Source organism: Phyllobates terribilis, unplaced genomic scaffold, assembly GCF_046119375.1.
Source record: "Phyllobates terribilis strain yellow unplaced genomic scaffold, ASM4611937v1 Scaffold_13__5_contigs__length_258822181, whole genome shotgun sequence".
Classification (NCBI taxonomy): domain Eukaryota; kingdom Metazoa; phylum Chordata; class Amphibia; order Anura; family Dendrobatidae; genus Phyllobates; species Phyllobates terribilis.
Window position 1 is genome coordinate 138,767,550 of NW_027362773.1, and position 12,928 is coordinate 138,780,477.

The 12,928-nt window shown below is 39.0% G+C and overlaps 1 protein-coding gene across 1 annotated transcript in view; it reads right to left on the reverse strand.

The window, feature by feature from the left end:
- The window catches only part of LOC141173626 (mucin-5AC-like), a 97,895-nt gene extending 85,486 nt beyond the window's left edge, over positions 1-12,409 (reverse strand). Inside the window, exons 1-5 of the mRNA XM_073657927.1 lie at positions 12,217-12,409; positions 10,838-11,120; positions 9,666-9,780; positions 4,064-4,154; positions 2,906-3,012 (exon numbers count right to left, since the gene is read on the reverse strand). Coding sequence (XP_073514028.1) covers positions 2,906-3,012; positions 4,064-4,154; positions 9,666-9,780; positions 10,838-11,120; positions 12,217-12,409 — 789 coding nt within the window. The remainder of the gene's footprint in view (positions 1-2,905; positions 3,013-4,063; positions 4,155-9,665; positions 9,781-10,837; positions 11,121-12,216) is intronic.
- Between the last annotated feature and the right edge of the window lie 519 nt (positions 12,410-12,928).

Sequence of the window (12,928 nt, forward strand, 5' to 3'; positions counted from 1 at the left end):
AAAGATTTTTCTGTATTTTCATGACTATGAAAATTGTACATTTACACTGAAGGCATCAAAACTATGAATTAACACATGTGGAATTATATACTTAACAAAAAAGTGTGAAACAACTGAAAATATGTCTTATATTCTAGGTTCTTCAAAGTAGCCACCTTTTGCTTTGATGACTGCTTTGCACACTCTTGGCATTCTCTTGATTAGCTTCAAGAGGTAGTCACTGGAAATGGTCTTCCAACAATCTTGAAGGAGTTCCCAGAGATGCTTAGCACTTGTTGGCCCTTTTGCCTTCACTCTGCGGTCCAGCTCACCCCAAACCATCTCGATTGGGTTCAGGTCTGGTGACTGTGGAGGCCAGGTCATCTGGCGTAGCACCCCATCACTCTCCCTCTTGGTCAAATAGCCCTTACACAGCCTGGAGGTGTGTTTTGGGGTCATTGTCCTGTTGAAAAATAAATGATGGTCCAACTAAACGCAAACCGGATGGAATAGCATGCTGCTGCAAGATGCTGTGGTAACCATGCTGGTTCAGTATGCCTTCAATTTTGAATAAATCCCCAACAGTGTCACCAGCAAAGCACCCCCACACCATCACACCTCCTCCTCCATGCTTCACGGTGGGAACCAGGCATGTAGAGTCCATCCGTTCACCTTTTCTGCGTCGCACAAAGACACGGTGGTTGGAAACAAAGATCTCAAATTTGGACTCATCAGACCAAAGCACAGATTTCCACTGGTCTATTGTCCATTCCTTATGTTCTTTAGCCCAAACAAGTCTCTTCTGCTTGTTGCCTGTCCTTAGCAGTGGTTTCCTAGCAGCTATTTTACCATGAAGGCCTGCTGCACAAAGTCTCCTCTTAACAGTTGTTGTAGAGATGCGTCTGCTGCTAGAACTCTGTGTGGCATTGACCTGGTCTCTAATCTGAGCTGCTGTTAACCTACGATTTCTGAGGCTGGTGACTCGGATAAACTTATCCTCAGAAGTAGAGGTGACTCTTGGTCTTCCTTTCCTGGGGCGGTCCTCATGTGAGACAGTTTCTTTGTAGCGCTTGATGGTTTTTGCAACTGCACTTATGGACACTTTCAAAGTTTTCCCAATTTTTCGCACTGACTGACCTTCATTTCTTAAAGTAATGATGGCCACTCGGTTTTCTTTACTTAGCTGCTTTTTTCTTGCCATAATACAAAATCTAACAGTCTATTCAGTAGGACTATCAGCTGTGTATCCACCAGACTTCTGCACAACACAACTGATGGTCCCAACCCAATTTATAAGGCAAGAAATCCCACTTATTAAACCTGACAGGGCACACCTGTGAGGTGAAAACCATTTCCGGTGACTACCTCTTGAAGCTCATCAAGAGAATACCAAGAATGTGCAAAGCAGTCATCAAAGCAAAAAGTGGCTACTTTGAAGAACCTAGAATATAAGACATATTTTCAGTTGTTTCGCACTTTTTTGTTAAGTATATAATTCCACATGTGTTAATTCATAGTTTTGATGCCTTCAGTGTGAATGTACAATTTTCACAGTCATGAAAATACAGAAAAATCTTTAAATGAGGTGTGTCCAAACTTTTGGTCTGTACTGTATATATACATATATATATATGCACTCATACACTCAAACACACTTTTATGTAATAGTGTCTGCCATTTGCTAGTGAGAGTTATATATAAAAAGTTACAGTATATATCTCTATTAGTATCATCTGAGAGCGCACAATTCAGACCAGTGGTGCAACCATGCCACTGGTCTGAACCGTCAATCTTCAGGAACGCAACTAAAAAGCCAAGAGGCAGAGGAGCAGTGTGCTCATGAAGACAAAACATAATCACACCCCTTTAAATTAAGACGGTTTTCCCGTTTAGGCTAACCCTATCCATTAGTACTATTAGTGTATATGCATGGCAAGACATCTGTCTAGAAATGGAAATGCCAAGTGCTGTAGGACTCAAAGTTTACATATAATAATAGTTGATCATTCATTTCTGTAGAAGAAATTTAAAGCCACTTGTAGCTTCATATACTGTATATATAGTAACTTAAAGAGGTTGTCCACTACTTTTACATTGATGGGTTATCCTTAGGATAGGTAATCAATGTCTGATCAGCCGGGGATCGGCACCCCCACCGATCAGTTGTCATTAATGGCGGTGGCCGCTGGCCACAATTACTCACTTGCAGAGCTGCTCCGTCTACTTCTAGTGGCCGAGGCTTGGTACTGCACATCCGCCTCCTATTCATAGCAATAGGTGGTGGATTTGTAGTATCCTGCAGCTGCCACTACAAGTAGACGGCCAGCTCCATAAGTAAGTACCTTCGGCAGGCGGCCGCTGCCACCAATAACAGCTGAGCAGCGGGGTGCCGCGCATCAGACCCTGGCCGATCAGACATTGTTGACCTATCCTAAGGATAACCCATCAATGTAAAAGTAGTGGACAACCTCTTTAATTTATGGACATCTATGGTTTGATTTCTTTGCCTTTGTGGATTGGATGGTTTGTTACATGTCAATAGCATCTTTGAAATATATTTACTTGCTGAAATTTGAACTTGAAAATTGCCTTTAGTTAATACTGTCTGCCAATTGCTAGTGAAAGTTATACATAAAAAGTTATATATCTTACATCTAATGTTAACTTTTCACCTGCAGATGGCAGACAGCAGCCAGGAGAAAATATCACAAGAGGGAGATTTTAACTCTGTAACCACTCCTCTTGTACTAACTCTGTAACCACTCCTCTTGTACTAACTCTGTAACCACTCCTCTTGTACTAACTCTGTAACCACTCCTCTTGTACTAACTCTGTAACCACTCCTCTTGTACTAACTCTGTAACCACTCCTCTTGTATGCACCTCTTTTTTTTTTTTATCTTGTCGCAATCTATCCTTGTACTTACAGTGTCTGTGCAGTTACTCTGGGCCACTTCTGTGACATCCTGGCAAGCTTCCTTTGGTCCATTTAGTTTCTGCATATTTCCAAACTGATTTGAAGACACTTGAACATCTGTTAATAGTAATATAATTATGAGACAATGGAGGAGATTTTTCATTGGTATCATAAGATACATGGAATCAATGGCGCTATATAAATAAATAATAATAATAATAATACATGATTTTATACATTGGAAAAACTGTACATTTTGACAACTTTACCAAATGGGTGCGCTTGCTGCTTAACCTCTTCACTACCCGGCAATTTTCCGTTTTTTCGTTTTTTTCTTTTCCTTCTTCCAAGAGCCATAACTTTTTATTTTTCAGTCAGAATAGCCATATGACGGCTTGTATTTTGCGGGAAGAGTTGTACTTTTGAATGACATCATTCATTCTACCATATAATGTACTGAAAAAGGGGAAAAAAATCCAAGTGCGTTGAAATTGCAAAAAAAAGTGCAATTCCACAATTGTTTCTTGGGTTTTTTATTTACCATGTTCACTAGATCGTAAAACTGACCAGGCAATATGATTCCCCAGGTCAGTATGAGTATGCCGATACCAAACATGTATAGTTTTTTTTAGATTTAGGTGGTGAAAAAAAATAGCAAATTTGTAAAAAAAAAAATTATTTTGCCTTTGTTGCCATTTTCCAAGACCCATGGCGTTTTCATTTTTTGGGACTGTGTGAGGGCTTATTTTTTGCACCATGAGCTGATATTTTTAATGATACCATTTTAGGGCAGATACAATATTTTGATCCCCTCTTATTGCATTTTATGGCAATATTGCGGAGGTCAAAATAACATAATTCTGGCATTTTGATTTTTTTTTCTCGTTATGACGTTTACCAGTCGGATTAATTTACTTTAGATTTTAATAGATCAGACATTTCCGAATGCAGCGAGACCGGATATATGTATATATATATATATTTTTTTAAATAGTTTCATTTTTAATCAAAGGCAGAGGCACTACTTTTGATGTACACGTATGTCAAAGGTAGTGAAGGGGTTAAATTTGTCACAACTCAATGGCCCATTGCAAGATTTGTCACAACTCAATGGCCCCTTGCAAGATGTTGTATGAATGTTGCATGTATTGTATTACTAATAACTTACTGTTGGTGATGAACTCATTATAAATTGGAATTCCGTTGAAATCTCCACAAAGACCACATGTCTGGTTGGCAAATTTTGTATCCAGCTCCAACTAAAATGTAGAATATCAGATATACAATTACATTTTAGTTTTTCTTCTGGACAAAATTATGAGGCTTTTCTTAAAAAGTCATTGTCTGTTCAACCAACTTTGCATAAAGCAATAGTAAAAGTGAATGTAAGAAACTTTGCGCTATGTGTTATAAAAATTTGGGCTACGTTCTCCACTTATGAGCCACTTCTTTTCCACCTTTTAAGAATTTTTGAGTACATTGGTGCCTATGGCAGAGTTCAAATGCTATGTGCCCATTACTTCAAAGGGAGCGCACTACTTCTACTAATCAGTATAGGGGCTTTTCTAGAACCAGTCATCTAGGGCACAAGCTCCAAAGGTCCATAGTACAGTAGACAGAGACATAACTTAACTGCATCATGCAGCCTGCACCGAGCCTGCAGCTTAAAGACTGGTTGCATAAGATTATAGTCACTCTCCTCTATGTGATCCATAATTAGAAAAGTATATGGATTTAATATTTTTGGATGTAGTAAAGTGGGCACTGCTACTGTGTGGCTGATACAAGAGGAGAGCAAATAAAGGAAATATTGGCCTAGTAATACAGTAGGGCACAGAGGGGGTGCTCTAATTTTGTGTGGGTGCATAGGAGTATTATTATGGGTGTACAAAGGGGACATTATGACTTTGTCGGTGCAACACAGTGGAGTATTACTTTGTGAAAGGCACAATTAATGTTTCAGGATACAAAGATAGCACTGTAAGGGTCCGGTACCTTTTCTCTGATCTGGTTTTGACTCCCACTCCTGAGAAAAAATACTGACCGAACACTGACCAAATACTGATAGTGGGGCCGTGTCCTTAGACTTTGATCACAGTGGCATCAGTTTTTCTTGGACGTGGAAAGACAAAAAGAAAGGTTCTCCATCTTCTTCATTCTGTCAGTCCAAGTGCTGTCCGATTTTTTTCACAGACCCATAGATTTACATTGTAGATTTTGCTTTGACATTTGGATCAAAATTGGACTTATCACCATTCTTTTCCATGGACCACTCGGTCCGAGGTAAAATTGGACACGTGCACAGTCCCATAGAATGTCAAAGGTATGAGTGCTATCCGTAAAAACTAAGGAAAACACTTGTTCGAGAAAACCATGAAAAAGGCACGAGCCCTTAATGTGGCCTTACAATATTCCAAGGGTGCAATATTATCATATGAGGGGTACAAATGGATATTTTCACTATGTGGAAGCATGATAGAAAGGGGGAACTTTTAATTAGTGGAGGGCACATAGGGCATATTACTGTGAGACAGCAAATAAAATTGGTACTCTTACTTTTGGGAGCAAAGGGAATTACTACCTTATGGTAGAGACAACATTGGAATCATTACTGTTTGTTGGGGGAAAATTACATTATAGGGTGCCAAAAATAGGTTTGGCTGAGCACTATATCATGGGTCTTGTACCCTTGATCTTTTAAGACCCTAATGTAGGGGTGTACACCCTGCAGCCCAGGGGCTAGATGTGGCCCACCAACTTATTTAATGCAGCCTCCAACCATATATTCAGTCATAGTTGCTTGCCGGTGTCTTTTGGCTGATTACATATATTTTCCATAGCACAGAGAAGTAGTGTAGTGAACAATGCATTATGCAGTCTGGGATTCCCACATTTGTACAATGGGGGTTACCTGATTCCTGAGCAGCATTCCAATAAAGACTACAGTGGCTTGTGAAAGTATTCACCCCCCTGGGCTTTTTACTTATTTTGTTGCATTACAACTTGTGTTTAAATATTTTTCTAATCCGATTTGTGTGTGATGCCTCAGTACTGAATAGCTTAAGTTGGTGAAGTGACGTGAGAAAAATATAGGCAAAAATTAAATTTCTGAGATCAAATAACTAAAAATTGGAATGTGCATATGTATTCGCCCATTTTGCTATGAAGCCCCTAAAACTTTCTGGTGCAATTACCTTCATAAGTCACATGCTTAGTGAAAGGAAGTCCACCTGTGTGCAATCTCAGTGTCACATGGTCTGTCAGTATATACGCTTTAACTTTTCTGAAAGGCCACAGAGGCTGCAACACCATTAAGCAAGAGACACCTCTAACCAAACAACACCATGAAAACCAAGGAGATCTCCAAACAAGTCAGGGACAAAGTTGTTGAGAAGTACAAGTCAGGGATGGGTTATAAAAAAATATATCCCAATCTCTGATGATCCCCCGGAGCACCATTAAATCCATCATCATCATCAAATAGAAAGAACATGGTACCACAACATACCTGCCAAGAAAGGACCTCCCACCAAAACTCTCAGCCCAAGCAAGAAGGGCATTAATCAGAGAGGCAGCACATAGACCAAAGTTAACCCTGAAGGTGCTGCAGAGTTCCCAAACAGAGACTAGAGTATCTGCACATACGACCACAATAAGCCGTGCACTCCATACAGGGGGATTTTATAGAACAGTTGGCAGAAAAAAGCCTTTACTTACACACAAAAATTGTTAGGCTCGTTTTGAATTTGCCAAAAGACATGTGGGAGACTCCTCAAATGTATGGAGGAAGGTGCTGTGGTCAGATGGTGGCCTAAAAGTTCAATTTTAGTCTCAATGTAAACACTATGTCTGGTACCAAAAAGTGATGAGCGAGCATGCTCGTTACTCGAGATTTACGAGCATGCTCGAATGGTTTCTGGGTATCTTCTGCGTGCTCGAATATTATGTTTGAGTCACTCCATGTGCATGATTTGCAACTGTTCGACAGCTTTAATACATGTGAGGAATGCCTGTTTGTTACCAAGTCTAAGAACATGAGCTGTTCGAAATGCGTGTGGTAATCTTATTTTATCAACATATTTCACCCTTAGCTCCTTACTATGGATTGTGATTTATTCATGAACTTTTTTTGGAAACTTCCATTTGTTTTTAAACAGTTTGGAATAAAATTTATATATTTTACTTATCCACGGCATCCGGAAAGCTGGATCAGTTTCCTAAACAGTTGCAAATCATGCACACACAGTGACTCAAACATAACATTCGAGCACAGAGAATGTTATGTTCGGCGAGAACCCGAGCATGCTCGCAGAAAGGGTTAACATAACACGCTCGCTCATCACTAGTGCCAAACCAACACAGCTCAGCTCATTATGCCAAGAACACCATTCCCACAGGGAAACATGGTGGTGACCGCATCATGCTGTGAAGATGTTTTTTAGTCAGCAGGGATTGGGAATATGGTCTGAGTCAAAGGGAAGATGGATGGTTCAAAATGCAGGGATATTCTTGAGGAAAACCTGTTTCAGTCTATCAGTGATTTGAGACTGGGAAGGAAGTTCACCTTCCAACAAGACAATCACCCAAAGCATACTGCTAAAGCAACACTCGAATGGTTTAAAGGGAAACGTGTAAATGTTTTGGAGTGGCCTAGTCAAAGCCCAGACACTAGTCCAATTGAGAATCTGTGGTCAGACTTGATGATTGCTGTTCACCGAGTAGTTTTGCCTTGAGGAATCTGCAAAAATCCCAGTGTCAAGATGTGGAAAACTCATAGAGACTTATCCAAAGTGACTTGCAACTGTAATTGCCACAAAAGAAGGCTCTACAAAATACTGACTTTAGGAAAGGTGAATAGTTATGCATACTGAAGTTTAGAGCTATTTTGTCCTATTTGTTGTTTGCTTCACAATAAAAAAAACCAAAGGTTTATAGTTGTAGACATGTTCATTACATGAATTGATGCAAACTCTCAAAAAAAACAGTGAAATTCCAGGTTGTGAGGTAGCAAAACACGAAAAATGCCAAGGGGGGTAAATACTTTCGCATGCCTCTGTAGATAAGGTGCAGAGGTGGTCATGTATGTGCCCTACTATTTGCATTCTATTTTTATATGAGAGTAGTGAAACAATCAATTATTTCAGCACCTGACATGCTCAACAATGAAGAGAGCTGCGTGCATTGTCTCTGCCTTTAGAACAGGGGTGCACAACTTATTTTGTTCCAGGGCCACATTGTTATAATGAACCACTCCCAAGGGTCACAAAAAAAATTAAAACATATTAATTTCTGTGAGTATATACCTTCAATGTCTGATAAATTGTAAATTCTACTTACAGGTCGCTTACCTTCACCAAGTTTTTCTGAAATCTTCATCAAAAACCATTTCAAATACTTCTTGAATAAACTTTCAGTTGATTTTAATGGGAAAAAGCTCCTATACTGCTGTTTTTTTACATGTTATTTTGAATATTTCCTATTAAAATCAATTGAAAGCTTATTCAAAGCACATTTGTAGTATTTTTATGTGGATAGTGTAGTAAAATCCGCTTCTAAAACTTTGCAAAAAAAACAGTGTGACAATGCCCTACTGAGGAAGAGGTAATGCATGCACATGGCTCTCTACTATTATGGGTTTTGTGCTTACTGTCAAATGTTTTTCAACTTCCATAAATTATAGAGTAGAGAGTCGTACGCATGGAAGGCCATCTGGTCAAGAAACCCCATTTTCAATGGGTCAAGAGACCCCATTCTCCTGTTGTATGAGGCTTCCAGAGACACAGTACACCATTAACATCGCCCTGATGCCCCAACGCACGTTTTGGAAAGATCTTCTTCTGGAGGTGGAGCCAAAACATGCGTTGGGGCATCATGGCAGTATATGCTGGGCCATGGGTAAGAGACTGCACTCAGTACCTCATTCTATGCTTGATCCATAGTTATTCAATTTATAACCACTATATATTCACTTGATCTGAAAGATCTTTTCATTACAAATGAGTCCATGTGTTTAGTCAGGTGACATTTGTCACATTGTTATTTGTACTTACATAAATACAATTGTTTCTCTTTGTGAACATGACCTTACATGGTTTCTTTGATCAGTGTTTGCTATGAGATATATACAGTTATGCCTTTTGCTTGTTTAAAGGTATATCATTATGGTGATGTGATCACATTATATTTCTACTAATATACCCCACATACATAGGCTCTGTATTTGCTTTGAGCTCACTCTGCTAACCTCAATCTATGTAATGATATGAAAAAAGCTTCCCTGTTATGGCAATGCTATTTAGCATTGCTCCTGTTTTTAGCCTTGGTGTATATGTTGATTTAAATAAACCTTTGATTTTTATATAATCCTTGAAGAAATATTGACTCGGTTTTTGGTGGGAGATAGGATATGCTCTGTCAATAGGTCTTGATTGTCGACGTCATGTTTATTGACAGCCGGGGAGCCAGCAATCAATCAATATGATGTCAGCAGTCACGCCCCGTCAACAGAGCAGAGTGGAAGAGAAGCCGCTGCTCTGTTAACACGACGTCAGCTGAAGCCACTAAATCACCGGCAGGAGCGGTCTGTGACTGCTCTGTGCCTGCAGAGATCGGCTTCGGGAACAATGGTTATTTCTTATGCCCATAGTAAAAAAAATGAAATAGTTCCAGATAACCCCTTTAATGTTTAACACACTGAAGATGGATGATGAAATATATTTATCAGTAACATTCCTGTTTCTAAGCAAGTGCATAAAAATTGTGATAATTACCAAAAGAGCGTCATCTTCATTCCACATAAACTGAAGACCTAAACGTGTAGCGATTTTAATGTAAATGCCACTCCTGCCAATCTGGACTCCAGAATAGCTGTAGGGAAGATCCACCCTGCACAAGACATAACATATAGGTTGGTAAATTCAAGAAATAACTACACAAGAATGTTTCCTACATGTTATTAAAGAAGTTGTCCATTACTTTATATTGCCCCCCCCCCCCAATGTATCCCCCTGGGGCCCCTAAGGATTTCTGCAAATACCTTGTGTTGCTTTTTCTGCCTGTGAGAGGCGCTATTGGTGACCGCTCACATGTATCATGTGACTCCGCGCTGACATCACGACATGTGAGGAGTGACTCAGCACTGGGGACACCGCAGTGGCTGCTGGGTTGTGGGCGGGGTTACACCCAGCATCCACTGCATGCTTTCCCAATGAATGGGGAGAGAGAGCGCGCGGTGGATGCCGAGTGTGACACTCGGGAAATAACCCCGCCCACAGCCTGGCATCCACCGTGGAACCAGGAAGATCGTGACCCCCGACTGCTGCCAGCACTTGTCGTGACATCAGAGGATGTCAGAGCCGGCTGCAGCTGGGGGTCATGTGATCCCTGTGAGCAGCCAGTGATAGCGCAGCTCACAGGCAGTATCTGCAATGTAAGCTAATTACAAAAATCCTTAGGGGCCCCGGGGGGATACATTGGGGGGGTAATCTAAAGCACTGGACAACCCCTTTAAAGTATTGGCACGGGAGCTATATACTCCTACTGTACAGGAATACTTTCTAATCAAGGGTATTTACAAGATCGTTTTTAAATTTTTAGCAATGCAAAAATTATTCCAAAGGTTGACATATTCTTTAAGCTGTGTTTATATGTAACATATAATATTGCTTCTGATACTGTATTTCTGCTGCTCAAACAATCAGTGTGATATTCTTGCCAATCACAGTTCTCATCGGTAGAGCCACTGAGCATAGTGATTGGCTGCAGCGGTCACATTTGTTATGATCATGATTTCCCTTTTGTAGCCTGTCAACAACAGAGCATCGGTGAAGAGGTAACATTGTAGCTAGGGAAGGTGAGTACTGCTAAGTTACTTATTTTCAGTGTCTTAAACATTAGATAAAAAAATATCCCAGACAACCCTATTTAAATACAGTATACTCACGGTTGTCCATTAATTGCTATAGTGCCATTTTGTAATTCTATATAAACTCCATCAATCTTTACACTGATATGGCTGATAGTTGGAAGGCTATTTTTGATTTCCCGCCTTATCTGGATGTTAAAGTCCTCAAAGTTGCTCTTGCAGTTTGATGCATACAGATAGTTGCATGTTCCCGGGAAATGAAATATATCACCATCAAAGGTCTTAAAATAGTAATTGCCCCACGTACTACAAACTTGTCCATTGTGAGCAGAACTGATGCCTGTTAAAAATAGAAAAGAGTCTATAAGTAATATTTATCTGACATTTATAATAGTCATATACAAAAACAAAAGTGTTTTGCTAAGAAATGTAAACTAATAAATCATAGGTTTCTAAAACTATTAATATTGTAAATAGTAGTTGTTGTAGAAGTAAAAGCAGTAGTAAGTGTAGTAGTAGTTAGTAGTAGTAGTAATAGCATTAGTAGCAATTGTAGTAGAAGAAGAAGTTGATGTAGCAGTAGTAGTAGTAGTACTAGTTGTAGTAGTAGAAGTAGTAATCGTAGTAATACTAACAGTAGTAAAAATAGTAGTAGTAAGTAGAAGTAGTAGTAATAGCATTAGTATCAGTTATATTAGATCTAGTAGTATTAGAAGTAATATTAGAAGTAGTAATGGTAGTAATAGTAATAGTAGTAGAAGTAGTAGTAGTAGTAAAAGTAGTAGCAGATAGAAGTAGTAGTAGTAAAAGTAGTAGCAGTTAGAAGTAGTAGTAGAAGTAGAAATAGTAGTAGTAATAGTAGAAGTAGTAAATGTACTAGTAGAGGTAGCAGTAGTAGAAGTTGTAGAAGTAGAAGTAGCAATAGTTCTAGTAGTAGTAGTATAAGTAGAAATAGTTCTAGTAGAAGTAGTAGTAGTAGACGTAAAAGTAGTAGTAGTAGTAGTAGAAGTAGTAGTAGCAGAAGTAGTGGTAGTAGAAGTTGTAGTATTAGAAGTAGTAGTGGTTGTAGAAGTAGTAATATTACTAGTAGGAGAAGTAGTAGCAGTAGTAGTGGAAGTTGTATTAGTAGAAGTAGTTGTAGTAGTAGAAGTAGTAATAGGATTAGTAGATGTAGTAGTAGTAGAAGTAGCAATAGTATTATTTGAAGTAGTGGGTGGTAGTAGTAGAAGTTAAAGTAGTAGTAATAGTAGAAGTAGCAATAGTATTAGTAGAAGTAGTAGTAGTATTAGTAGTAGAGGTAGTAGCAGAAGTAGCAATAGTACTAGTAGAAGTAGTAGTATTAGTAGAAGTAGTAATAGTACTAGCAGACGTAGTAGTAGTAGAAGTAGCAGTAGTATTAGTAGAAGTAGTAGTAGCAGAAGTTAAAGTAGTAGTAATAGTAGAAGTAGCAATAGTACTAGTAGATGTAGTAGTAGTAGTAGTAGTAGTAGTAGTAGAAGTAGCAATAGTATTAGTAGAAGTAGTAGTAGTAGCAGCAGAAGTTGAAGTAGTAGTAATAGTAGAAGTAGCAATAGTACTAGTAGAAGTAGTAGTAGTAGTAGTAGAGGTAGTAGTAGAAGTAGTAATAGTAGTAGTAGAAGTAGTAGTCATAGTAGTAGAAGTAGTATTAGTAGAAGTAGTAGTAGAAGTTATAATAGACGTAGTAGCATTAGGGCTCATTCAGACGAATGTATTAAACATCCACGTGCTGTACGTATGTAAAACTGATAGCAAACGGACAGCACACCAACCAATGGAAGTCAATGTGATAGTTCAAATTAATGTTTTAAAACATGTACCAATGGTCTGCATGTAAATAACACATTGATCCATATTCTGTATCAGACACGCAAATTATTAGGTCAATAGTGTGTAAAAAACACATCATGTACAGGTTACCATAAGAATGTCATGCATTTTTCATTGATACATTACAATTTTGAAGATAGAAAACTGTATTTGTCCTTTATATATTAACTTGTGTAGGATTTGAGAAACCGCCGAACCATGAGGTTAAGCACATGGGCCAGGCATGGTACATGTGTGAGCTCGCCTCGCCTCAGAGTCACCACCAGGCAATCCCTAAAGAGCGCCAAACATGCAGGGATGGGGCCCAAGCATCCGTTCGGG